Source organism: Arachis stenosperma, chromosome 1 (assembly GCF_014773155.1).
Source record: "Arachis stenosperma cultivar V10309 chromosome 1, arast.V10309.gnm1.PFL2, whole genome shotgun sequence".
NCBI classification, from domain to species: domain Eukaryota; kingdom Viridiplantae; phylum Streptophyta; class Magnoliopsida; order Fabales; family Fabaceae; genus Arachis; species Arachis stenosperma.
The window spans coordinates 127,702,345-127,730,007 of record NC_080377.1 but is presented as its reverse complement, the minus strand read 5'-3'; the positions used below and the strand labels follow the sequence as shown (position 1 = coordinate 127,730,007).

At 30.5% G+C, this 27,663-nt stretch overlaps 3 protein-coding genes and 1 non-coding gene across 7 annotated transcripts; 3 read left to right on the top strand and 1 right to left on the bottom strand.

The window, feature by feature from the left end:
* The first annotated feature begins 89 nt into the window (after nucleotides 1–89).
* LOC130972390 (protein CHUP1, chloroplastic) lies at nucleotides 90–13,133 on the top strand. Of its 3 annotated transcripts, none has more exons than XM_057897173.1 (9): nucleotides 90–286; nucleotides 372–490; nucleotides 9,701–10,415; nucleotides 10,683–11,117; nucleotides 11,221–11,352; nucleotides 11,611–11,792; nucleotides 11,867–11,978; nucleotides 12,285–12,428; nucleotides 12,519–13,133. In XM_057897173.1, exons 2-9 carry the CDS (start codon nucleotides 447–449, stop codon nucleotides 12,651–12,653), a joined length of 1,899 nt encoding a protein of 632 aa, XP_057753156.1. In that variant the 5' UTR covers nucleotides 90–286; nucleotides 372–446; the 3' UTR covers nucleotides 12,654–13,133. The 3 variants fall into 3 exon arrangements, with proteins under 3 accessions (XP_057753156.1, XP_057753155.1, XP_057753157.1); XM_057897172.1 differs by having other exon boundaries at nucleotides 93–286; nucleotides 10,680–11,117; nucleotides 12,519–13,131; XM_057897174.1 differs by lacking the exons at nucleotides 90–286; nucleotides 372–490 and adding an exon at nucleotides 9,189–9,281 and having other exon boundaries at nucleotides 10,680–11,117; nucleotides 12,519–13,131.
* A 1,981-nt stretch (nucleotides 13,134–15,114) lies between these two features.
* On the top strand, nucleotides 15,115–16,954 carry LOC130972358 (diacylglycerol O-acyltransferase 3-1-like). The gene is made up of 2 exons (XM_057897170.1): nucleotides 15,115–15,489; nucleotides 15,968–16,954. The coding sequence occupies exons 1-2, from the start codon at nucleotides 15,205–15,207 to the stop codon at nucleotides 16,703–16,705; spliced, it is 1,023 nt and encodes a 340-aa protein (XP_057753153.1). The 5' UTR covers nucleotides 15,115–15,204; the 3' UTR covers nucleotides 16,706–16,954.
* Nucleotides 16,955–18,153: 1,199 nt separating this feature from the next.
* LOC130955932 (U2 spliceosomal RNA) lies at nucleotides 18,154–18,349 on the top strand. The gene has a single exon (XR_009076945.1). It is a non-coding gene; the product is annotated as a U2 spliceosomal RNA (small nuclear RNA).
* An 849-nt stretch (nucleotides 18,350–19,198) lies between these two features.
* Nucleotides 19,199–26,813, bottom strand: LOC130941243 (uncharacterized). Of its 2 annotated transcripts, XM_057869674.1 has the most exons (24): nucleotides 26,481–26,813; nucleotides 26,155–26,218; nucleotides 25,910–25,998; nucleotides 25,701–25,756; nucleotides 25,488–25,563; nucleotides 24,817–24,883; nucleotides 24,602–24,668; nucleotides 24,415–24,481; nucleotides 23,872–23,955; nucleotides 23,751–23,792; nucleotides 23,430–23,585; nucleotides 23,119–23,196; nucleotides 22,816–22,884; nucleotides 22,657–22,722; nucleotides 22,423–22,551; nucleotides 22,237–22,293; nucleotides 21,715–21,804; nucleotides 21,447–21,512; nucleotides 20,841–20,909; nucleotides 20,659–20,763; nucleotides 20,415–20,540; nucleotides 20,189–20,247; nucleotides 20,056–20,092; nucleotides 19,199–19,854 (listed from the first exon to the last, which is right to left on the bottom strand). In XM_057869674.1, the coding sequence occupies exons 1-24, from the start codon at nucleotides 26,703–26,705 to the stop codon at nucleotides 19,669–19,671; spliced, it is 2,130 nt and encodes a 709-aa protein (XP_057725657.1). In that variant the 5' UTR covers nucleotides 26,706–26,813; the 3' UTR covers nucleotides 19,199–19,668. The 2 variants fall into 2 exon arrangements, with proteins under 2 accessions (XP_057725657.1, XP_057725664.1); XM_057869681.1 differs by lacking the exon at nucleotides 25,701–25,756 and having other exon boundaries at nucleotides 19,200–19,854; nucleotides 26,481–26,648.
* Nucleotides 26,814–27,663: the final 850 nt, after the last annotated feature.

The window sequence follows — 27,663 nt, the reverse complement described above, 5'->3', positions numbered from 1 at the left end:
AGGAACTTGTTTTCTTGCATATATTTTTAAGTGTTCCTTCAAAGGGAATCACTCTATATACTCAACACCCCACTACCACACCCTTTTCCCACATAACCATAGCTTTAATTTCTCTCCATCTTACATCTCCTTTTATTTTCTTTGTCATTACCATTATCAATTGCAAAGAAGAAATAATGTACATATATATAAGACAAGTAGCTTGTTAGTACCCTCTATATAGACTCATTATTGCAATATATATTTGGTTAAAGCTTAGCTTCAAGGTGCATTTTTCCCCCTCCAGGTTTGATCATATTCCATGGAATATTTCTAATTAATTGCTACATGCAATTGATGATGATATATTCTTTTTTTTTTTTTTTGTGTAGATGGTGATATCAAGATTTGTTCAGAGTAAGAAAAGGGTATTGCAAGTTGAATTCATTGGCTAAGGTTTAAAGAACATGCAATATTGCAGTGAAATATTCATCAGAAAGTTCCTTGGCAGGTACATATATATATTTGGTTAATTAATTAATTAGTTTTTTCACAAGAATTAATTTAATTATATATGGACTCTTAATTAATAAATCTACCTCTAATCAAAGAGTGGAAGCCGCTGTAGACTTGAGTGTCATAACTCATAAGTCATAACCATAAAATTAGTCAACAAATTGAAAATCACATTATTAATAACCTCTGTTACAATAATTAAGTGACATATATAAAACATAATTTACCATATGAATGCAACGAATAATTAACACACGATAGTACGTAGATAAGGTTTCTGAAAATAGATAAATAGCTAGAGGGAATTGAAATAAAGTTGAAGAAAGAATTATTGTTTTATTTGTAAGGTGGTCCTGAATGCAAGAAATTAAAGAGGAACAAACATGTGATTAAGTAAAGGTAGTGTTTATTATTTGCCATAATGTTATGAGAATACGTGGCAACAATGGTTTGCGATTATTTTTATTTCTCTCTCACTTTCATGCAAAGCCACCACGTACCTTCACATGTATTGGATTTCACGGGTTCCCCTTTTAATTTTACATTTACATTTAGCTATGTTCAAATTCCTGTTCATATAAACCAAACCAAATGATCTCTATCCACTCCAATTTCTGCTACACTCTGGTGTTCATTCATGTCAGATAAGCATTTAATTAACATGTATATGAATTTTTTTTTCTCCTCTATCTTTAAGCTGTCTAGAAAATTAAATATGCACCTTAATGTGCGTGTCCAAGTTCTTCTTTTTGAAGCCAACTTGTTATTCTAATTTTATGATCAGAATTCAATTAATTTGATTCAATCTATAAAGGATTCAAAGGCTATTATTAAATATTATAAATTTAATTATTTTATTAGTATTTATAATTTTATCAGATTTTTAATTAATTTTTTTATTTTTTTAATTAAATTTTTACATATTATTTTTTATTTTGTAATTAAGTTATTTATATATTAAAAATATTAAAATTAACCAAATATTTTTTTTAAATATATGCCGTTAAAAATTTAGTTAGGTTTTTAATTATGAATACTTTTAATTTACGAAAAAATATTCAATTAACTCGAATAATTTTTTACAGAAAAAATATCTAATTATAAAATTAAAAACACTGTAAGAATCAATTAAAAAAAATATAAAAATTTAATTAAAAATTTGATAAAATTACAAAAAATAATAAAATAATTAAACTAACAATATATTCAACAAAGTTTTTTTTTTATTATTTTAAGCCTTGAGTTCCAATTGTTCAATGAATAGTTTGAATCTTTTAAATAAGACATGTATAAAATGATAAAACGAAGGAGTTATTAATACTCACTCCTAAATTGATGTAAGGGCTAGCTCTTCTCAATTTATTATTTTACCCATGCATTTATTAATTACTTTGATTTGAATTTTTAATTAACTAATAAGAGTCTTGCTAAGGATACATATTTAGAGATTGTTTATAATACAATTTTTTGAAGTTTCTTTCTCAACAAATATTTATAAAAGCATTAGAAATTTAAAATTTTTAGATTTTTAATAAAAACCGTTTACACTAGCTAAACTTGTTAACAAGACCTCTTAACTTTTGTCATTTTAGGAAGAGACTACTATATCACACCCAAAATTGCTATATATTGTCACATCTTTCTCATTTAACTTTTGTTTTCTCTTCTTAATATACTCCTTATGTAAATAAATAACTAGCCAAAATAATTATTTAACATTTTTTTTTTCAGTTTTTATTATAACATTCTTTTTTGTTGTGAAGTCTCATCAATAAATACGTTCATATTTGATCTAGCTAATTAATATAAAAAGGTTAAATTTAAAAATTTATTGTTATTTTAATTTTTAAAATAAAGATATCTAAATAATATTTCAGTTCTTAGCTAAAAGATGAATTATAACATTTAATATATAACATTTAAATATACTTTCATACATATAACATTTAATTAATATAACTTCATATAAAAATACTGACTAATAAAAGTTACAAAAGAAATAATTGAGGAAAAGAGTAGTTAATGTATTTAATTATTAAAAACATATTTTAGAAAAATAAAAGAATTAAATAAAAATAGGTTTTCGTACTTTCATAATGTAAATTATTTAAAGATCAAATTATACAAATGTAATTTTTGAAAACAGATTATATAATCCATTTAAGCGTATTGCGGATTACACTCAAAATACACGGTCATAATCGGCTACACCGTGTCACCCATTATAAATGAAAAATACAAGGCATAAACTGCTGTATCTGTCGCAGATTTATGACCAAATGGTAAAACATAATCAGTTACAATAATAATAATAATAATAATAATATAACTATTGAAATATATACATAAATCATGTTGAGTTAGTTATAAATCCTATTTAGATGACTTGATTTTAATTTATTTAAGTAAAAAATCTATACACGTGTTTTATCCATTTTAAAAAAAATGTTAGGACCATTTTTAAAAAATAATTGTGACTTATTTTAGATATAATTATTTAATGTGATAAAATTATTATTACATTATATTCTTTTTTTTGTATATTACATTAAATCTTATACATACTAATTAGAGTACGTCACCATATATTCTATGAGTAATTTTAAAAGATATGCTCCAATTTTTTTTACTTATAGTTAAAAAATAAGTCTAAATATTTATAAGCATATTCATCCTACACTTAAAAATTTGGTAGTTGTATAATGTATTCTAAAAAAATAAAAATGATATAATATAATAATAATAATAATTTCGTAACATTAAATAATTACATATAAAATAATTCACAAAATTATATTTTGAGAATTATCCTAATATTTTTTTAAAAATGAATAAGACATATATATGTATGAGTTTTTAGATTAAATAAATTTAAATCAAGTGATCTAAATAATTTATAACTAATTCAAATATATATATATATATATATATATATATATATATATATATATCAATATCACATGCTATTCTACATAAATTATGTAAAAAAAATTATTTTTATTTTTATTTATCTTAAATTTTATTTAAATAACAAAAATTAAATTTTAAACATTTTTATTATAAAAAATTTAAGGTTTAATTATTTTGTTAGTCCCCATAATTTCACTGAATTTTTAATTAGGTTTCTATATTTTTTTCTTTTTGATTGAGTCCTTATACCGTATTAAATTTTATAATTAAGTACTTGCAGTGACAAAAACGTTAGAATTAATATAATATTTCATTAAACAAAACGAATATATCTAACCGTTAGAATTAATAGAATATTTCGTTAAATAAAACGAATATACCTAACACTTGACTGAATATTTTGTATAGTTAAATAGAATATTTCATTGATTCTAACGTTTTTGTCATGATAGGAACTTAATTATAAAATCTGAAATAATATAGGAATCCAATTAAAAAAAATTATAGGGACCTAATTGAAAATTCGATAAAACTATAGGAATTGACAGAATAATTAAACCAAAATTTAATATAAGATTATGAAATTATTTAACTTAAAGAAATTAATTTATTAAAAAAAGTTCAATACGTGAGTAACAGTTTATAAAGATAATAATCTGCGACCATTTCTAGTGAATTTTGTTTCACCATTTGGTCCTAAATCGCAATGAGATACGGCTGTTTATGTCTTACATTTTTTATTCATAACCTGAAATAGAATATAGCGGATTATAATTGTGTGTTTTGAATATAATCCGTATAATAAATTACCTGAAAATAATAAACTATTATAAAATGTAACAATTTACATAAAATTAATTTAGGACAAGAATATAATCTGTTTTTAAAGATTATATTTACATAAATTTAATCTTTAAATAATTTATTTATGTAACTTGTCCGTATAAAAATGTATAGCAAAAATTAAAGAGAGGATAATATACAAAAAAAGACCCTACCTAGCTAGCTAGATTCTTTAACATGTGTACACCATGCATTAGTTTAACTTTAACAAGCAAGTGGATGATGAATTTACATCGTATGGATTTGGATCCTCTAAAGTTTAAATTTCACTTTAGAAAGTAAAGTATGATCTTTCACCATTAATTTTATAGGTGGGACCAAAAATAAATATGAAAGAGAAACTATTTAAGAGTAGAAGATCACACTTTACTCTTTAGAAAAATTCAAACTTTAGAGGATCTAAATTCGCATCGTATATATGTCTTCTTTCGTCCCCCCAAGAGACAAACACTTGAATTCTATCTCCAACTTCTATGTTTAATCAAAGTAATAAAGAAACATGCTTGTGAGATTATTTATTTTTTCTGCTTTAAGAAACGTTAAGCAAGGAATTAGTGTCTGGCTCAAGATACCCACTTCATTTTTGTGTCTTTTGATGCAAATTATAGTTATTAACATTTTATCTATCTTTTCCTTTAAACCGTAAATTAATTGAAGAGTACAATATATGCCGCTATCAATTATTAATTAATATATTATTAGCACCATAACTATTAATTGTTGGAATTTGCTTACACCACTCCTAAAGTAAAGGAAATTAAAGCAAATGTAAATATACCATTCGATGATATTATTGAGACTTGAGAGTTGAGACGCACATCTTTTTGTGTGTGGAAATTCTTTTTTCACAAAAGTGCTTCTTGATCCTAGGCTTACCATGATTTGCGTGACAACATATTTTTTAGTATAATTTTTCATGTATTTGTTATAAACTTATAATCTAAATTTTTCATGCATTATCTTCTATATTATTTAAAAAAAAAGTACTTTTATTTATAGAAATTAAAATTGCTATTGTTAAGATATTTAATACAATATCTTTTTAAAATTTTCAATGCTTTTAAATGTATATATATATATATAATATAATATATATATATATATATAAAAAATTATTTTAGACAACTTTTACAAATATTCTTAAGCATGTGTTTAGAAGAAAGACTAAAATTAAGAGATAAAAACTGTAAAACAAAAAATAAAAGATAAAAATTAAATTAAATTTTTATATTATGTAATTATATACTGAACTAAATTCTATTTTAATATTATGTTTGATTAAAGATAAATATAAAAAATAAAATAAAAAATTATAAAAATTATCTCTATTAATTAAAGAGTATAAAAATAGAGGCATAATAAAACACTTAAAGTATTGATGAGAAAACTAAAACCATTGATAAAAAAATTAAGTTTTTGAGGTATAATAAGACACAAGCCCACAAATAACCAATTATATATAATTGTACACACAACAATTATGGTAAATTCAAATTGAGCTCGTAAAGTTAAAATTCTAAAATATTAAATATGACCACACACAAATCACATTTGACACAAAACTATAATTTTTTTCTTTATGACATCGAGAAAAAAAAAAGAAAAGAGATAGAATTTATAGAGACATATGAAAAAGATAACTAACTGCAACTACGATTGCGGCAACAACGGAAGAAGAAGAAGTTGATGTTAAGAGCGAGGCAATAAGATTACAATGGAAATGTGAATATGAAAAAATATCCATTTAAAGAAAATAAAAGCAGAGAAGAGGAAGAAGAGAAGAAAAAAGAGGAGGAGAGTGGTGGAAGAGACAAAAAGTCTTAATTTAAAAGAAGGGATATAATAAAAAATTTTAAAAATTGAATGAGAACTTTTTTTTAAAAAAATATTATTAAAATTTCTATTTTCATTTTTGAAAATATAAAAAATCTGAAATTTTATATCAGGGGACTAAAATTTTAATTGTAATCTTTAACTACTAAACACAATACTAATACTAAGTCTTAGTATTAAGTCATAGTCTCTTCGTCTCACTTTTAGTTCTTCAAAACAAATATTACATAAGGTTTTAACACATGCAAATCTTATTGCATGACAATAATGTCTGATTAAATACTAACATACAACAATATTACATAATCAATAAATATTATTATTTTTTATCAATATTTAACTAATAATAATTTATACCCATATTTACAATAATTTATATACATAAACATTTAATTTATACTTATATTTATTAAAATTTATATATATAAATTAATCTAACTTGTTACATTTATTAGAATTTATGCATATAAATTAATAAAATTTATTTATTAAAAATAATTTAATATTTATACTGATCATAAATGATCAAAATTACTAAAAACTACTCGTCCTAAAATTTTCTGAATAATATTAGAAGCACCCCCTAGAAATTAAATGATAAGGTATTTTAATTATTTTTGGAGCCGTATAACAAAATCTTTGTTGTTTGTTGATATACATGTCCTTTCTTTGATCACAATAATGCACTGAAGGCCATGTTCATCACTCATGAGTCATCATATATATAGACTAGTCTGCCAAAAAATATGTCAAATTTCTGCTTTAACTCTTCCAACAAATCCTTGAATATCTTAGCTCATTTGCTTTCTTTGTCTTTGATTCCTTTGTATGTGTTTTGCTTGAATTAGTGGTCCATGCTCCATAGAAATGGTAGTTACCCGAGTAAGATAAGGAAAAGAATAGGACACAAACCGACTCCTATAAATTTTGATTATGACATTTAAGGCTTAGGTATCCATATCCCTTATTAAAAAGATAATCATTTCTAGGCTTATAAGTCACATTCTCTTCCCTTCAGCCCTAATCAAACCATTCTCTTCCCAATACATATATGAATTTGGTTTTTGCTTTAAGTATTATTATTATTATTAGTATTTTTTTTTAAGTTAAGAATAAGAATTAAATTTGCAATCTCTATATAAATATAGAAACATTATACCGTTGAACTATAACTTATTGGCAAGTAATATTATTATTAAATTCTTTAGAAAATAAGAAAATGCATTGCTCATACATGACCCACCCTTTTGGATTATTATTATTATAAATACATAATTTAGGATAAAATACTCTTTCATTCTTTAGCATTTAAATTAAATCATAATTTCATTCTAAACATTTAAAATACTCTATTCTTATCAAATGTCTTATATATTTTATTTTATTTTAGTTATGTAGTTAAAATTAAATTTTTATTTTAAATATATTTTTTCTAAGTCACCAAAAAAAAAATATATTTTTTCTATTATAATTTCTTTTATATGACAACAAAAATCATAAATATAGTTATTATAGTGATAATTGTAGTAATTTGAAAGAAAAAATAGTAAAAAAAAAAAAGAAAGAGAAAAAGTATTTTTAGAAAAATAAATTTTAATTTTAACCAAAAAATAAATTGTGACAAAAGTATAACATTTTAAATTAAGACTTCACTAAAATTTTATAAACTAAAATAATACTTTACTCTATAATTTAATTTGTATATGTATGTCAAAGTAAGTAAGTAACTAACATATTATGTTAAGTTTCTAAATAGCTATTCTAAAATGAGTTGATAAAATAATATTACTAATTAATAAATCAAAATTAAACTCGATGAAAACCAATCAAAATTAATAAATCAAAATTAAGCTAAAAATGCTAGACAAAACCTTTGATCAAACTTGTCTTGAAATCAAATAGACTTGGTTTAACGGTTACCACTTACCTGCTTTAGAAAATAATTCACCAAATCAAACAACCGTTTGGAATACAATGTGTTCTGTCCACAGTTGAAACAAGACAACACTTGAAACAAATTTCACCTTAGAAGACACACCTTATTAGTATCTGAAATAATTAAAGTTAGTATTTGATTTAAGAATAATATACCAACTAATGATAATGATGAAGCTCCAAACTCATGAACACCACACTGGATTGGATACTATATATGAAGTAATCCAAAGATATTGATTTCACATGGAGAGTAATTGCCAATTTGAGGGCCCAACAACAATTGAAAAATTCTTCCCATTTGCACTAAAAAACAATGGCTTATACTTTTGGGACCCATTTCCACTTCAGTCATTATATTGCAATCATCATCAATAGTTAGGCTGTTACCTGGATTTGCCCTATAGAACTAATTGGACACTCATTTACAACTGCTAATTGCTGTCTAGTGTCCTACATTTCAGGTCACATAGTATAATCAAAATGTTAATTCATTAAAACAATGAAAAATGAAAGGGATAGAAATAATTAATTATGTGCAAGTTGGATTTATTATTGTTATTATTAATATTGGTACTTGTTTAATTTGGTCCTTGAAATTACGTTCGAACCTTAATTTAGTTTTTAAAGTTTTAATTGCCTTAATTTAGTCTCTAAATTTTTTAAATTTTAGTCACGTTAGTTTCTGTAGTGATTTTTGTCACAGAATCAATTGAAAAGTTTAGAGACTAAATTAAGACAATTGAAATTTTAAAAATTAAATTGAGACTCGAGTATAACTTCAGGAACCAAATTAAGCATTTTTTCAGTAATTTTTGTGAGTTTTATAAGGAGAAAGAGACAATAATGTGTATTTTTCACTATTTTAAGAATTTGTATATTCCTTTTCACACATTGGTAATTTTCTTCATCTTAAAGTTGCATTTACATCCGAATGGAAGGTCTTTTTCTTTAGTTTAAAAAATGTAATAAATTAAAATCTAATAATATAAAGTTATAAACAAGAGAAAAATGGCATAGAAGTGCAACAAAGGTGATTAGATTGCAAATATAAATTAAATAAAAATAAATAAATAAATATTGGAGTGGGATCATGTGCTATTGTGCCATGCAGAATAAGACAGAAAGAATAAGTGGAATTTTCTGCCTCTTTTTCTAGCAATATCCAACTATGCACTATGGGTCACCGTGTCTGTTCACATTGCTTTTAGGAGTAACAAATTTAAAAATCAGCAAGGTTTCCTCATGTAGAAGAAGATGAACAGGTGAATTATTTATTTATTTTAGTGTCATTTTAATTAAATAATTCTAAGTCAATGAGAAATTGCAATTAAGAAAAAAAAAGAAAAATAAGAGAAGAAAACAAAGCTCTTCCCCTTTTATTACACAGTGGTACTTTGTATTGTGTGGGTCACTTAAACAAGGTTCAAAGGTTGAAACTTGAAACTTCAAACCATCCATGGAGACCCCATAACATAACATCCTTTGATTGTCTCATCTTTGTTCGGTTCTATTCACACACGGGTGTCGCATAAAGTTTCTGTCTTTTCTGAATTTTCTGAATTTTTCTCTGCTACAACTCAGTAACCACCCCAACACAAGCACAATCACAAAGGTCATTGCTTTTGTGCTTTTTCCTTCTGTCAACCATTCAAGTTTGAAACTTTTTGTGTTCCTCTTTCAGACCCAATTTGACTGAAACAGAAATAATGAAGCAGAAAATGCCACCTTCACTTTCACCTTCACCACCACCCCCACCATCGCCACCTACAACAGCAAGGAGTTTCTTGTCAAAGCAGCACAATGATAGGTCCCTGCATAGTTCATCACCATCACCAACAACACGTTTGAGGGGTTCTTATAAGGCTAGAGAATCTCCAAAGACACCACCTGAATCTGTTGTTAATGGGGTTGTGCCGGTTGTTTCATCGAAAAGAGCTAAGTCAGTGCCACCAGACCTGAAGAACAATTCAAAGGCCAAAAGGGGTGTTGTGTTGAGCAATAAGGCTAAGCCAAATGAAGAGGTTGTGGTTTTAGGGTCTCAGAAAGCAGTTGAGGAAGCTAAGGTTGTTGTTGGTCGTTTTGTGAGGAGCCAGCATGGTAGTGTGGAACAGTTTGCTAGGCCAAGGAGAAAGGTGATTGGGGATTCAGGGTTGAGTAGGAGAATTGAAGATGAAGCTGATGGTGTTGTGAAGAAGAAGGAGAAAGAGTTGCCGGAGAAGCTTGAGGTGAGTGAGAATTTGATCAAGGATTTGAAGTCTGAGGTGGTGGCCTTGAAGGCTGAGTTGGATAGAGTTAAGGGTTTGAATGTGGAGCTTGAATCCAAGAACAAGAAGCTCAGTGAGGATCTTGCTGCTGCCGAAGCTAAGATGGTGGCAGCTGTTGGTACCAGTGGCAAGGTATGAGAAACTTTGATTGGTTTGTTTTGTTTTGATGTGTTTTACCTCAAAAAGCATGGAATGTGTCATAATTCAGGGTTACTTTTCTTGTTTTTCTCTTTATGATATAAAGGGTGGTTAATCCATGTGTTAAGAGTCATCAATCACTATCTGAAATAGTTTCTTTAGTTCAATGGTTTTAACTTTCAATTCATATATGGTGGAACAAAAATGAGATAATACATGTATGTTTTTATGAACTTGATTGGTTTTTGCTGAATGAAGAAGGAGGCAATTGGAGAACACCAGAGCCCCAAATTCAAAGACATACAGAAACTCATTGCTGACAAATTGGAAAGGTCTAAAGTGAAAAAAGAAGCCACTCCTGAAGCGATTTTTCGTAAAGCTTCTTCAATACCGTCTCCAACAGCAACAATTCATGTCAATAATGAATCCAAAAGTATAGAGAGAAAGTCTCCACCAAACCAGTGCTTGCCACCACCTCCTCCGCCTCCGCTGCCACCATCAATGCCGTCTCGGCCTTTAGCAAAGTTAGCTAGCGCCCAAAAGGCCCCACCACTTGTTGAATTATTTCACTCTTTAAAGAATCATGATATGAAGAGAGACATAAAAGGGCCTCTGAATCATCCACAACCGGTAGCTATTAGTGCACACAGTAGCATTGTTGGAGAAATTCAGAACCGTTCAGCTCATCTTTTAGCAGTTAAGTATTGTGTGATTATTACACTTTCTAGTTCCTATTTCTTCTTTTACTTCAAAATTATGTACTGCTAGTTGATGACTAATGAATTACCATACTTTCCAGATAAGGGTAGACATTGAAACAAAAGGGGAGTTCATCAATGACCTTATCAAAAAGGTGGAAGATGCAGCCTACATGGACATTGAAGAAGTCTTAAAGTTTGTTGATTGGCTTGATGGTGAACTATCCTCATTGGTACGTTTCTCAGAAAATTATTGATCTGGTGGGCCAATGGCTTTCTTTATGTTACTTCATTAATCAATTTTAAGTTATTATAATTACCATAAAACCATTGTTTTAATAGAATTTCTGAGAATTTCCGAGAGGGTGAGCCTTGGTGCAACAGTTTAGTGTCTTGTGATTCTGACTTGGAAATCAAGGATTGTAATATTTGAAAATGGATAGAATTTTTCTACTTTGCCTCTTACTGGCTTTGTTTTATGTATTCTACAGGTGGATGAGCGTGCTGTCTTGAAACATTTCAAGTGGCCCGAGAAGAAAGCCGATGCAATGCGAGAGGCTGCAGTTGAGTATCGGGAGCTTAAGCTATTAGAACAGGAGATTTCCTCATACAAGGATGACCCCGACATTCCATGTGGAGCTGCCTTGAAAAAAATGGCCAGCCTCTTAGACAAGTAAGAGTTATGACAAGATAATAGTATTCTTATTTAAGAATCTTCTTATGCCTTATTTCATCTCATTGTGATAGGTCTGAACTGAGCATACAGAGGCTAATCAAGCTGCGAAATTCTGTCATGCGTTCGTACCAAGCGTACAACATTCCAACCGCTTGGATGCTTGATTCGGGGATAATGAGCAAGGTAGATTTATTTTTAACATATTTTTACTCTCAAGTGAGAACAAAGATTGAAATGGTAAATGGTTTGCTTTAGGGTTATCATTACTCTGGTAGTAGTGGAATAGTTATAGTTAGTTATTATCTCAAATAACATGTATTTTCCTTTATCTAGAGATATATCATTTCTTCTCTTGGAAGATATTGTTCCTTCAATTGTTAACTTTGTAGATTAGTAACAGTAAAGTGTATTCACAAATTTCACACTCATATAGTAAACTTCAAAGCTGCAATTATAAAACTTGATGAAATAAATACACAATTCATGCAGATAAAGCAGGCTTCCATGACTCTAGCCAAGATGTACATGAAAAGAGTGACAATGGAGCTCGAATCCAACCGGAACACAGACAGAGAATCTAGCCAAGATTCTCTTCTGCTTCAGGGTGTTCATTTTGCATACAGAGCTCATCAGGTAACATTTGACATCTGCATACAAGTTTAGGTCATGAAATCGAGTCTCTGCGCTGTCGAACTAAATTTTTTGACATCTTGATTGTTGTAGTTTGCTGGAGGCCTAGACTCGGAAACACTGTGCGCTTTCGAAGAGATAAGGCAACGCGTGCCGGGACACCTTGCAGCAGGGTCTAGAGAACTTTTGGCTGGCATACCAATGGCAATCACCATGAAAAGCCATTGATTTTCTTCTACTGTACCCTTTTGGACTCTTGGTTGTCACCACCAAAAGCTGGAATACTAACATTCATTACTATTATTCTTTTTTGTTTTTCCTCCTTATCTATCTCCCTCCAATGGTCCCAAAACAGAAGAGATAACAAAAATGGAGAAACACCACATATTCACATCACAATCATGCATGAGATGAGGTTGATCTTTATGAAGAGGGAATGGCTAATATGCTATCAAAATGGTTACAAACTAGCAGCTTCCAAGATCAACATGTCACAATCTAGGAATAGGATATTTTAGTTCAGTGTTATTAAATTTCAACAGTGAATTTGTTTGGTGTATGTACTTGTGTTTATTGCTGTAATAACAACAAATAATTACGAGGAAAAATGTTTACTGTGTGCAGGTTCATATAACTAAATGTTTACTTAGTTTATAGCAGTGATGTTCAATATGTAGTGCTTGTAAAGAACATTTTGAAGCCTTTACTAAGTTATTTGGGTGAGTTTTTAAAAAAAAAAATTTTGAGTTTTTTTTTTTAAATTTTATGAAAAGGTTAAAGTAATTTTATGTTTGGCTATTTCATATAAAAAAAAAATTATTTATCAATTATGTTTAAATATAATAATATAAAAATATTTTTTGTTTATTTATTATATAAAAAATATTTTTTTAAAAAAAATTAAAAAAAATGTAAATTATATTTTTTTTAATATTTTTTTGATTTTTCTAATATTTTTATTTTTGTTACTAGAAAATTATGAAACACACTAACAAATTAAAAAATAATATTTTTTATTAAAAATAATTTTTTAATCAAAATAATAATGACGTCTAAGCATGCTCTCTGTGAACCGCAAAGTGAAAAACAAAAGAAAAAGGATAATAATAGTAGTTCATAATTTCTTTTTATAAAAATACTAAATATAAAATATTAAAAATTTGTCACTAAATTAATTTTTTATATATTTACATATTTTTTAACTTAATAATTAAATATATTATAATAAAATAATTAAACTAATAATTAAAATTATTTGCAATTATAATTTTTTGAATGAAAATTTAAATACTTTTCTTATACATTAGTGATTTTTTGTGTGTATATGTAATATTAATTTTTTAAAAAATATTAAAAAGTTATCTGAATTTATTATTTTTAGTAATGATTTTAATTATAAATTTAATTCTTTTAGTTTAATAAATTTAACAATATACAAAAGTCTACAATTTTAAATATTAATAATAAAAAATAATAAATTTTAATAATGTCTAATAATTTTTTAATTTTTAATTAAAAAATACGGTATTCTATCACATGAACGTTTTCCATTTTAGGAATTTCTTATCCGAAAAATCTCGTAAATTTAAAATAGTACTAATAACAAATTAAAAGTAAAATCTAAAATCTAAAATCTAATATCTAAAATTAAATTTAAAATTATAATTTGACTCCATTAAAATAATTTATTTGACTTGATTTGATAAAGTCAAACATTTCCCTCTTGGAACGTATCGTTAAATGGAGAATTTTTTATTTTTAATATTAGAGTAGTAGTGGTGTTTTCTTAAATGTAGATTATTAGAGTGTTATACTTAAATGTGGAATTGTTTAATTAGAGAAGCAGAAATCGAACGGTCTGATTTCTGAGAGGTACATAAATCAGATTCAGAAATTTTTGAGAGGTACACAAATTAGTTTCAGTGTTAAAAAAAATTAAAAAATTTTAAGTACAGAAATCGGACTCAAAGATTTATGTACTTCTACAATTTTAAAAAATACTAAAAATTATAATATTAAAATATATCACTATTTTTATTTTCATAACAAAAAAAAAATTAACCTGATACACGTGTATTTTCAAACGGTCACAGGTCATCAAATTCAAACACATGGATCAATGTATCGCCACTTGTCATCCATAATTAGCTCCTATACATTAGCGCCATAACCAATCCATACGGTGGTTAAAGCCAAATCGAAATTAACACATGCCAACACGCGCAATACAAAAATGTCTATAAACGATACATATATTAATTATGTTAAATTTATGTATGTACAATATTCATGATAAAAGAAATTAATTAAATTCTTCTAATTTTATGAATTAACTATGCTTCAATATTTAGAATCGAAACACATAAAAAAATAATATACATATATATAAAAAATGCAATATTTTTTTATATATTTTATATATTTTTTATGTATTATTTTTATATTTTTTATATATTTTTTTAATTTTATTAACATGTGCTATACAATCTAAAAATAACACATATTTAAATTAAAATTCAAATTCAAATAAGTTAAACTTGTAATTTTTTAATAATTTAATTATAGACAACTCTAATAATCCTTGGATTAAGAAAATTTAAAAAAATTTCAAAAAAAAAAAAACATACCACGTCATCAAGGTCAATACTCAATAATGAATTGCCACCACATCATAAATAGAGAAATCCGTTTCCTCCTAGCAGCGACAAAAAGAACACCGTCAAAACCTCAGAAGAGAGAAAAGGAGAATTTGGTTCCTAATTAATTCTCACCATCATCGATGGAGGTTTCAGGCGCCGTTCTAAGGAATGTCACGTGCCCTTCCTTTTCTGTGCACGTGAGTTCCCGTCGTGGTGGTGGTGATGGTTGTGTTACGGTGCCGGTGAGGATGAGAAAAAAGGCGGTGGTGCGTTGTTGCTGCGGGTTCAGTGATTCGGGGCATGTGCAGTATTACGGGGACGAGAAGAAGAGGGAGAAGGGAACCGCTATGTTGAGCACCAAGAAGAAGCTCAAGATGCTGAAGAAACGTGTCCTTTTCGATGATCTTCAAGGAAACCTAACTTCGGTAATTTAATTATTTTTACATCTTGTTGCTTTATGTTTAGACTGAAATTTAGCTGCATAGGGTTGAAATCAAATTTAACAGGTTTAGAATAATGCATTTGAACATGCGATTCCATTGATTATTTGGTGAATTTAGTTAAATCATGGTAAGTGCATGTTATTGTGTCTGGCCTTTAAAGTGGTTGATAGAGTCTCAGGTTTTATTCAATGTGAAGAAAACCTCGTGTCCTAGACTTTTCAAGTTGGGATGTTAATGGTTTGAAAAAGGAAGAGTGAAAGTTGAGAGAGGTAAAAAAATTGGTTCTTTCCATTTTAAAAATTTCAAATGAATGAAATCAGAAAACTGAGAAAAAATATTTTGTAGTTAACCTTGTATACTCCTAATGTATTCCTACTAAAATTAATTATCATTAATATCAAATTAATAAAAAAATTAGGTAACACAGTGGAAAATTTAATTATTGATTTTTGTTACATAGGATGCTGCTGCTGAGGTTTTGATGAAGCAGCTAGAGCAAGTAAGGGCAGAGGAGAAGGAATTGAAGAAAAAAAGGAAGCAAGAGAAGAAGGAGGCAAAACTAAAAGCCTCTAAGATGAACACCAATCCTGATTGCGAATCGTCATCGTCATCATCTGAATCTGAATCAAGTGAGAGTGAATGTGACAATGAGGTGGTTGACATGAAGAAGAACATTAAGGTTGGTGTTGCCGTTGCCGATTCCCCACGAAAGGCGGAAACGATGATCTATACACCTCCCTTGTTGCCCGAGGATGTTAGTGCTAATCACCATCATCATAATGCCGTGGAATTATTCTCTAGAAACAATGACATATCAGTTGGAAGCATTAATGGTGGCCTTAAGAATGAGAATGCTGCCGTTATTACCACTGAAGCTATTCCTCAGAAGAGGATTGAGGTATGCATGGGAAACAAGTGCAAGAAATCAGGATCTATTGCATTGTTGCAAGAATTTGAGAGAGTGGTTGGTGCTGAAGGAGGTGCTGCTGCTGCAGTTGTTGGATGCAAGTGCATGGGGAAGTGCAAGAGTGCACCTAATGTGAGGATTCAGAACTCTACTGCAGATAAAATAGCTGAGGGGTTCAATGATTCAGTTAAGGTTCCAGCTAACCCTCTTTGCATTGGGGTTGCATTGGAGGATGTTGAAACCATTGTTGCTAGATTCTTGGGCGAGAATCAGGAAAGTACTAATGAATAATTTGCTGGTATGCTGTTTGGAAAATTGTATATACGTAGTGCCAGTACCTATCAGATTGTTGTTTTATTTTATATAAGCATAGACTGCATATTGTTGTGAGATTCGATTTCCTCATTTATTGGAACTTCCAGAGCCTGATTTGTGTCCATTCAAGCTCGACTCAAAGATTTACATGGCCTGCTCAATCTATGAATTCAAATTTGAGGGCCCTATTTGGCATTAATATTAATATATTGATATTTCTTGTTATTCCTTGTTGGTTGTTATCATTTAGCATTCTGTATTTATTTATTTATTTCGTGATTTGATTTACCATATAGTGTTAAATACAGGAGACGAGTTCCTTATCAGATTTTACATTCATACCATATTTTACCAAAGTTTAAATGATGGTATAACCGGTGGAAGTAATTTTTCTTTCTCATATGCCACTGCCGAAAAGTGAAATTTCATGTGATTTTAACATATTTGGAAAATTTCTTTCGAATGCTTTCCTTATGACCTATCATTTGCTTGGTTATGTTCCGAATATTGTATCCATATCCATAGGCTATCTACATATTTCTATTTATCTTGTGTGATATTTTAACATAAAATTGAGCTCTCTAAAGGTAATAGATTGGATCAAATCAGATGGCTAATATCAGTTTCCTCTGAGGTTACACTGATCTATCAATACTATATATTTACTCTCGGTGTTAGCAGAACCAATAAAGCAATCTTTTAGTTCCTTCTATAACCCTTTTCCTCCCAAACAAAAGGTTTCATCCTTTGAACTATTAAAGGAGGATTTTATACTGTCACGTTTATGGTTAACCGGTGCTGCGGTAGTGCGGTACATGAATAACATTGGCAATAAGGAAATTGAGCTTTTTGATATGTGTAACTTAGAACCATGTTTATTTATCTCATTTTGTGGTTATTGATGTGATAATAAACTAACTGAAAACCATAAGTTAGTATATTAATAAAACTTGGAAAATTAAGAAAGATATCACAATGCGCATACAATAAAGCTTTGATAGAAAAAATTAGATATATAAAATAGTTACAAAATTTGGGGCTTATATTACAAAATTAGATATTTAAGATAGTTCTTAAATTTGGAATGTTACATTATGGGTGTGAACATTATTTGATACATACAGAACACGAAATCTAAATCTTCATTTCCTGTTGCAATGTTGTGTTTAGCTGGGAAGATGGAGTATGAGTTAACTAAGTAAACCTTGATGAAGGAATTAGCCATGCTTGTCAGTTTTTAATCAACGTTCTTGTTAGAGGCACAACAATTTCGGACGATAAATACAATGTATGCGGAAAAAAAGCTCTTGGTACGACACGTTATACTTTAGAAGGTTTAGTTTGGTTTAGTCCTACATCGAGGGGAGCAAGAACAAAGAGACAAGGGTTCAGTATAAAAGAAAGAATTGAAGGAGAAGCAAATCATACCTTTCTCGGCCTTTTGGCTAAGATCAAGTGTAGTATCTGTTCTTATCAGTTTAATATCTGATATGTGGGCCATTGGCCCACACGATATTAAATTTATTTTTTGAGGGGGATGGGCCACTATAGTAGCTTGCTACTGGGCTCATCGAGCGTCGCCTAGGCCTTACACTATTGCCTGGGCCTGGCGCACCCCACCAATTTAGTTTAAAGATTTTTTTAATTCATGAAAAAATAGGCCAGTGAATCAAATAATTTATGCCTAGTATTAATTCTCATACTTACCAAACAAACAAAGGATTTCTCAGAAATAGGTAGAATAAATCTCTCTCTCTCTCGGATCCCACAATTCGAGAAATTGTAGAATACTGAATACCACAAGAGATCTTGGGAGTTAAAGTTCCAGCATTAACCAATGATGTTTAAAGGGGTTTCCATGCCCCCGAGAAATATGTGAGGAAAGTATGAAAATTGCTTAAATTTTCTAAATATGCACCGGGGATGGCGCACTGCGTATCTGTCTACTTATGTTTTTACGCTGCGCTTGCACTTGTACTTATTTTATTTCCCATTTTTTATTTTTCGTATTCCTTCCTTAATCCATATATTTTTGGTTTTCATCAAGAACTAATCCGTGGTGGTACTAGTTCCATTTGTCATGGCTTTGCTACCTAATTCAATTTACTATATGCTTATGTAAGTAGAAATGCATTGATTCAATTTATACTGATGCTAAGATATAAATCAAATTTATCTAATTCAATTTACTGAGATACAACCTATATAAATACAATCAAAATGGTGGTTCACAAAAGTCTGACTTTTAATGACTAATGAAGATAATTTTTTAGTTCTTGTGCACTATAGAAGAACGATTAAAAAAAAAAACGACAGAAAATAAAATTTACAAATAAATATCCGGAGTCTCTTTATCAATAATTGTTAATTAGAAAAAAACGACAGAAAATAAAATTTACAAATAAATATCCAGAGTCTCTTTATCAATAATTGTTAATTAGAGTTGTTAAAAGTTGGCGGATTCTATCTTTAGTCACCAATACTTTTCCTTTCTACAAAATATAATGATACATGCATATGGAGTAAAGAAATTTACAAGTCTCATTCATATATGATAATGTACTACACTGTACAGAGCTCCAAACTAAAACGAAACATAGGGGAGCAAAAAGTTAAGAACAAGTGTAAACCTAAAATCTGATGGGTGACTTTACCAACATTTTCTTCCAATACATATTTCACATAACCAAACCATTATCTCCAGCATAAGCAACATAGTTTAGTGTAGTCAGTTCTACTCAAAATCTATTATTTGTTGTACAATGAATTTCAGCTTCAAAAGGCATTTGTGTCATCAAAGGTGTAATTCCCCATGTAAGCACATGTGGTTAATACTACAGGGAAACTTCTGCATGTAGACATCAACATTTAAGTTCTGATTCACTTGCCACTGGCCACATATTTGCGAAAATGGAAATCCATTTTGCGAATCTCGCATGTCATGACTGACGGGGCCGTTTTGGGTCAGGCTGATGTTCTGATCTATCCACGTTATCACATCTTCTGACAAACTGGTCAAGAGTTCTCTGCTTTGAAGGGCTATGCTCAATAGTAGTATGCTTTGATGGGCTACTCAATGGTTGATTATTGGAGACAGCTAAGGTATTCTCATGGCCATCTAACATCTGATTTTTTCAATAACTAAAATTCAGAATGGTTTCTCAGAAACATCAAAATGTACCACTCAAATACTACTTGAGTATAAATCTTGACAAAATATAAATATAAACCAGAATAGAACCACCAGTTCATTTTACCATATGAAACTAAGCATTATGTTCATTTAGCATTACATATGATAGTTCCAAGATGATGTAGAGATGTACCTGCCCCAAATTATCCAGTTTGAATTGCACCACATCCCTAAGATGTAAAAATTTAGAAGATCATCAATGCAAAATAAATGTTAAGTCAACACTATACCAAGCAATGACACACTGCAGAAATAACAGCACCTACCATATGATGTCATCAACTGTATCATTTGCCAGCAAGTAGTATATATTTACTGAAGAAACCTGTAAACAAGAACTAACTAGTCAAAGAACCATAACAGTGCATGTTGCCTTTGCTACAAAAAAAATAAGACATGTGAACTCTTTTCATTTGAGATTATCTGTTTTCTTAATGTTGTCATTTAACTAGTAACAGCTCTCTCCTTTCTACTTCATGAGAGTGAGAATACCTGGCCAATTCTATGAGCACGATCTTCGGCCTGAATTAGGTCACCTGGAGTCCAGGATAGTTCTGCAAAGATAACTGTGCTTGCAGCAGTTAAAGTTAATCCAACTCCTCCAGCTTTAATGGATAACTGCATGATAACATGTCACATCAAATCATTATCTCAAGCAAAAATATAAACCAATACAACAGAAAAAATTCTTATAATGGAAACACATGGAAGAAATGCACAACAGAAAACACCATACCACAGCTGCCTTGATAGAATCCTTTTCCTGGAAATCTGTAACCAATTGTTGCCTTGATGCAGCGGGTGTACCTCCATCAATCCGGATGCAACCCACTCTTTTCCTCTGGAAATTTTTAACCGTTTTTGTAAATGTTTATAATTTCCAATATAAGAAAATGAGTAAAATTTAACTGGTCTTACAAGAAGGAACTCATGTATCGCATCTATCATTGGCTGATGATGTGCAAATATAAGAAACTTGCAACCTGCCTGCAGTGATCACATATTACGCGAGATAACCACCAATAGCCCAAATGAAAAAGCAAGATGGAAGCAAGAGAAAAAATTGAGGCAATCAAACTTTCAAATTAAGCATACACAATGATTTGGGATGACTGGAGGATGGATGAAATATAAGAATTAACATATAATCTAGTTTATAATTCATGTACTCAGACCAGCCAACATTGACACCAATAATAATTGTGGCATTCGTATGAAAATGCCATACGCTGACATTTTCACCACACTGTTCTGCCAATTTAATTTATTCAAGTCATTGTCCTACATTAAGGGGCATCGTTTGCAATAAAAGCAACATGAAAATTTAGCCAACATTGAACATATTTAAAAAATTTGGATGACAGAAAACCATGCATCATGCAAGTACACCAATCAAAGGAGATGGGTGAGAAACTAGAGAAGCTGAGAACCTAACTTGACTTTCTTATAGTACATACAGCTGCAATCATTAATTCTTAGAGTATTGACTTTTTATTGCTTTGATGCGGTGGAGGGGAGCAATACCTCAATGACAGTTCCAAGATATTCAAGAACAGCAGGAATCTTGGCATCTGCAGAATCAGTATATATCTGGAATTGAATATATCATGATTCAGTTTTGATCATGTACCAGTGAAAATGATTTAAACTACTCACATATAGGCCAAGGCCTGACAAAATGTTGCAGTAAAAACTATAAATCTATCATAGTATCATAGTTCTAGGTAATAATAAAAACTTCCAAACAAATTGTATAAGTCATGATTATATTCAGAACTTCTTCCATGCAAACCTTGTTAATCAGATTTTTTTGAGTAAACTTAAGAGATTCAGCCTCATCTTTTGATTTGGCAGACTTAATTTTGGCTTTTACCACCTCCAACTGCAGTTTTAAAAAAAACACAAAAAAAAAAAACAAAAACAAATATTGGTTAGATTTTATTACCTCAAACTCAAACCGAAAATCGAGAGCACATATTAACATTTCCAAGTCAAATAACCTAATTTTGGAAAGAAAACTTACCACAACATTACCAATAAAAATTGGTGGGAAATTTTTTGAACCATTTTCAAAAGTGGAAGTTTTAGAAAAATACTCAATCTAAACAAGAATCACATAGTTCAAATAAATGACATCCACAGTCCACTAGTCTGAATATGAACAACCCTATAAAATGTAAATAGAAAATGATTTTATATTCCCAAAATAAGCATATTGTCAAGACACCATAACTAGCTCAAACATAAATAACCAAAATGGCATGATGCTATTCTAGTCTCAAGACATAGATGCAAAATGACTATGTTGAATTACCTCACGGAATAAAGCGTTAATTTGCTTCATGTCCTTGTCAGCTAAGTCTAAGAAGACCTGAGGATCAACCAAAAATTAAAAGTTTCAAGTTTCATAAGCCTGCTCAGAATGCTCATTGATTGAAAGAAACAATGGCAAAAGAGTGCACGACAGATTGCAGAGAAGAAATGGAGATAATGAACGCACTTGTTGCCTACGCTTTACAGGAAGTTGAGAAAGAACATCTTTTTTAAGCCTTCGTATCATCACTGTTGCCTTCATCAAATTGTGTAATTCTTCATGATTACTTGCCCCTTGATAAACTCCAAAAACTCCCTAGAAGAAAAATGAAAAATTGAAAGTTGGAATAGCCATTCATCAATAGAGAAAAGAAAACTGGCTGCTTTGGAGAATCTCATTGGTAAAGAAGAGATGACTTACACCCTTGCAATATCGGTTACCATATTCATGAACATTCTTATATACGCCAGGATACAAAGCTTCCAGCTGTCAAGCACACAATTACAAAGAGATCCTCAAAATGTCTCCACCAATGTCAAACGCATATGAGGTATTACATATAATCAGACAAGGAATTACCTGCTTGAACAGTTCTATTGGTCGAGATAAAGCAGGAGTTCCACTAAGCAATATTGCGTATTGAGCTTTCTGACATTTTTAGTTTTAAATTGAAAGAAAACATGAGAGAATTAGATAAAGAAGGATTACTCAGCATCTAGCAGGTGACTAATGGAACTCAATGAACAATGAAAGTCAAACACAAATGATAATATACAAAACTATTTTACACAGGACACTGGACTCTCACATTGGGAAGACAAATGAATAATTTAAAAGCAAGTATACCAGAAGCAAGCATGTAATTGTAGACAAACTTGTTACCTTTATAACAGGAAGAGTTGCAGTAGTCCTCTTTGCCTGAGCATTCTTCAGATAGTGTGATTCATCTGCAATTACAACCTGAATAAAAACAGGGGTTCACTGTTACGGCAAGATTTATTAGTAAAATATGAAGTACTTTATCAAATTTCATGGGTTTCCACCATAATAACATATAGATATAGATGAATTCCTCTATACATTGTGCTCTGCCTCTCTGAAATAATAAAAATAAAAAAGCAAATGCTGACATATGATTAAAACTGACAAACTGCAGTGGAAGTAAGAAAATTGGATAAGAAATTGGATCTAACCTTAAAGTCCAATGTTGTGAGCATATTCTGTAGCTTTGGCACCAAATCATATGAGATAATGTTGAAGAGTCCATCCAAACGAATGTTACTTTTGGCACTTGGGGATACTATATTGAAGCCTCCTCTGTTTGATCCACCACTTTGAGGTAAGACGATCTACTAAAGATATCTAGTTAGCAAAATATTGTTTATAGAATGGATAAGAAAAGTGACATTGTATGAAGAAGTAAACCTAAGGAATCCAATAATCTGAGATTTATGTACAAAGCAGGGGGAAATAAACATCAAAAAATAGACAAAAAGGGATTGCAAATTACGTACAAGTATATCTGAAGAAGGAAGATTCAGCCATTGTTGAATCATCTAAAAGAAAAAAGAAGATAAGCACAACTTCCCCAAATATCTCTATTAGGTCTGGAAAACATCTAAATACAATCCTTACAGAAGCCCATTGCAGGCGCAATGATGATGGTGCAATTATGAGAACAGGCCATGACTCCTGAATGCATGAAGCTACAGCAATGGCCTGCAAAAGGTAAGAAAAATTATACAAGCAACACAACATAATGTGGCACTCCACAAAAAAAAAAAAATCCATCACTTCCCTCTCTCCCCTTAAGGAGAAGGGGAAAGATAAAACCAGCAGAAAAGAGGAAGAAATTGCTTTGCGTTGAGTAGGTAATTCTACCGTCTATATTGATTCTACCATTCACTGACATGCAATATCTTTTATTAAGTCACAGATACTACAGTAGTACCAAGTACTATTTCTATCATAAGCTTATTTTAATATAAGATACTAAGATACTCATCTTTGTAACTATATACAGCATAGGAAAATATATATACAAGACATGTTTACAGGTTAATAAGCAGAAACTGTGAGAAGACTTCACTAAAACCAACATTATGTACATCAAGAATTAAAACAGTACTACAGATACTGTAGATTGAAGATATGAAAATGTTCTAGTCAGTGAATTGCCTGCAAAGTTTTTCCTAGTCCCATTTCATCTGCCAAAAGAGCACGCCCTCCATGTTGTAAAATAAACCTAAAAACAAAAGGCATAATATAAGAGCCAATTACAAGGAAGTAAAAAAAAAAATCATAATATGCAATACATATAAAGAAAATGGTCTGCTGTTGAATAAGTTAGTGGATATCTACATACCTTACACCTTCTCTCTGAAATGGTAAAAGCTTTGATTCAATGTAACTAGGGATCTTGTCGTAACGATCTTTTGGTAATCACAACAAAAATAGCAAACATTAAAAGTTTTAGCCAAATAATAATAATCATAGAGGGGGGAAATGAACCTAAAGCCTTGGAAGATCAAGAAAGGAGAGAACAAAAAATCTTAGTCAAAACCTTCATTTAGCCTATACCTCGAAGATCTGGAACAGCGGATGCAGAAACAATGGCACGGTGCACTAAAAGATCTAAATTCTCCACCTGTAAAATTATTCAAACAAATGTAGGAAGGAAATTAAATCAAATATCAAACTCAGAATAAAAACCTCAGCTTAGGATAAAACCTTTGGCATACATCATCAATTAAGGATAGCATAGTTCTTATCCTATTACTAAACACATAATAGTGTTATTGATAATGAATTTGTTATCCCAGACAAACACTATTTTGATAATCTATCTTGCCATTAGAAGTATAACACATAAATGGGTGCACAGAGTGTAAAAGGGTTTTACAATAAAAAGAAACTACGTAGAGACACAACAAGAAACATTAATGAGAAAAAAAGATAAAATCTCCATAAACATCAACACTGTTAGGTAGCTTATACTTAAATAGCCAAGACATCAGTGTTGAAAAATGTCAAAGAGACAACGGCACAAGGACCATTACGGAAAAATATGTACTTCCGGGGAAAAAAAAATACTTTGCTATAAAAGCTACTATGTGAAATCCCAAACACTTGACCAGCTTTCCCCAAAAAATCATATAAACCGAGCTCAATTGTAATTAAGATTAGCAAATGATAACATCAGTTTCCCACTTTCCCTATTATAAAGAAAATGAAAATCGAATAATTATTACCTGAACTTTATAATTAGATATTTCTCCTAGAACCTTCTCTGCTTCTGACAAGGAAGAAAGTGGGAACATCCATAACCTGCAGACTCAAAAATTTTTCAAACAACTAAGCCCTCGAAACAGCCAATCAACAGAACCAAAGTCCTCATGCTAGGAAGAACACATGCACTTATAGCTGGAAGAAGGAAAGAGAGGAGGGCGCGGGGGGGTAGATACCTTTCTTTTGCATTCCAAGAAGCTCTAGGGATTCTTCGAAAAGCAGAAATTATTACCTGCCATGAAACAAAGCCTATAAAGCATGAGCCTGAAATTCCCATGCAGGCACTTGTCAAGGTCAAAGACATAGCCCCTAATTATGGAATATTCAAATTTTTTTTCGAATAGAAATACAAAATTCAATACTTGATGAAGTTAGCATGTGAAACCTGGTCATATTGGAATTTCGCTGCAACATGCCCACTGGAATGAAGAAAAAATTTGACGGAAAACTTCGGCAGTTCTTTAGAAGGTTCATCTGGTTACACATAAACCCAATTTCCAAAGCAAATGCCAATATATCAGCAAATGATATTCCAAAATCCAGAAGAAATACATCAAATAGAGACTAGGAATACAGCCATGAACAATGAAAGTGAAACAAATGTTAAGGTTTTGAAGGAAAGAAGGTTACCCTTTTTTGTCCCTGGTTTCAATGAGGGGCGTAATGCTCTACCTCCTTGAGGCAAAGCGTCCACCTGGATTGCAATACAAACACACTATGGGTAGTTCTCTTCCAAAAACTGAACCACAGAGTACAGGGAAGAATACTAAAGACTATAGTAGCAAACATCTTTTGATTCTTCTGCATTATTTTGTTTTTAACTTTAAAAAGGGACATACACAAAATGACCCACACACCAAAAGACAAATTTAACCCAACAAGACAAAGCCAGAAAAACCCCATGAAGAATACAAAATGGGAAACAACATGAAATGAAGAAAAGATTATAACTTTACCCTTTGAGGACGGGAATCCGAAATGGGGTTTGGTGGGAAGGGTTGGGAATGGTTGGCAGAAGGTGGTTTTGGAAAATGGTGTTGTTGGTGTTGGTGCAGATTGAATTGTTGAGAAGAAGGAGGGGTAGAAGAGTCGCGAAGTTGAGCAATTTTCTGGAAAGCGTCGCGTTCAAGAGAATCGAGTTCTTCTGCGGTCAAGTCCCAGTCATCATCCTCTACCTCCATGGATGCCTCTCACAAACACAGCAAAAGCAAAAGCCTTCGTTTTTAAGTTTGCGTTTTGCGAGCGTTGCACGAAAAATCAAATCAAATTCAACTTTCATCCCCCACTTTGCCCTTGATTTTCAAAATTTCATGGCTTGCCTAATAAATTCTCTTAATTTTTTTTAAAAGAAAAAAACTTCAAAACATTAATTTCACAATATTTGGTTAAAGAGTGTGTTAATATTTAATAATATTGAATATTAATTAAGAAACGAAAATAGATTTTTTTAAATAAAAACTTAAAAAATATATTTAATTTTTATTTCCATTTATACGATTATATTTGTTCCTGTGCGAAAGTGATTTCCGAGATATAGCTCGTTCTGTTGATACTTGAACTAGCTTTTCTTGGTGTAAGGGGAGTGGAGCGTTGTCTTCTTGTGAGGAGGCGGCGTTGGGTACCTGCAAAGGGACTCCAACGCTCAAGTAAGTATGAGTGTAAGAGAATTCAGAGTAGAATTAGAATAAATCGCATATCTGTGACTGAATGAGTCACCCGTATATAATGGAGTCACGGGGAGACCGTTTATCCATTTTGTTTGTTACGATTTGAATGCAGTCTTTGCTGGTGGCCCGATATTTCGGGGCTTGTGTGGTTTTGGGGAGAGATTCGCGGAGGAATTGTGTGCTGATCCTGGTTTCGAGATTCTCGTTATGACTCGGTTTTAGGCTAATGGATCATAGCCCCCAAAGTTGACCTGTTTCGAGAGTCGAGATATAAACAGGTTAATCTTTTTTAGGCATTATAACTCGGGGCCAGGATCTGAAGCGGTTTGCTTTTGTTTGTTGGCGATTTTGGAGTGTGTTAATTTTAGTGTGCCGAGTTATAGTTTGGAGCCCCCAAGGTTAACTTGTTTATTGTCGGCTTTGAAAAAATAGGAGGAGGTCATTCTTTTGAATTTTCGCGGTAATAACTTTC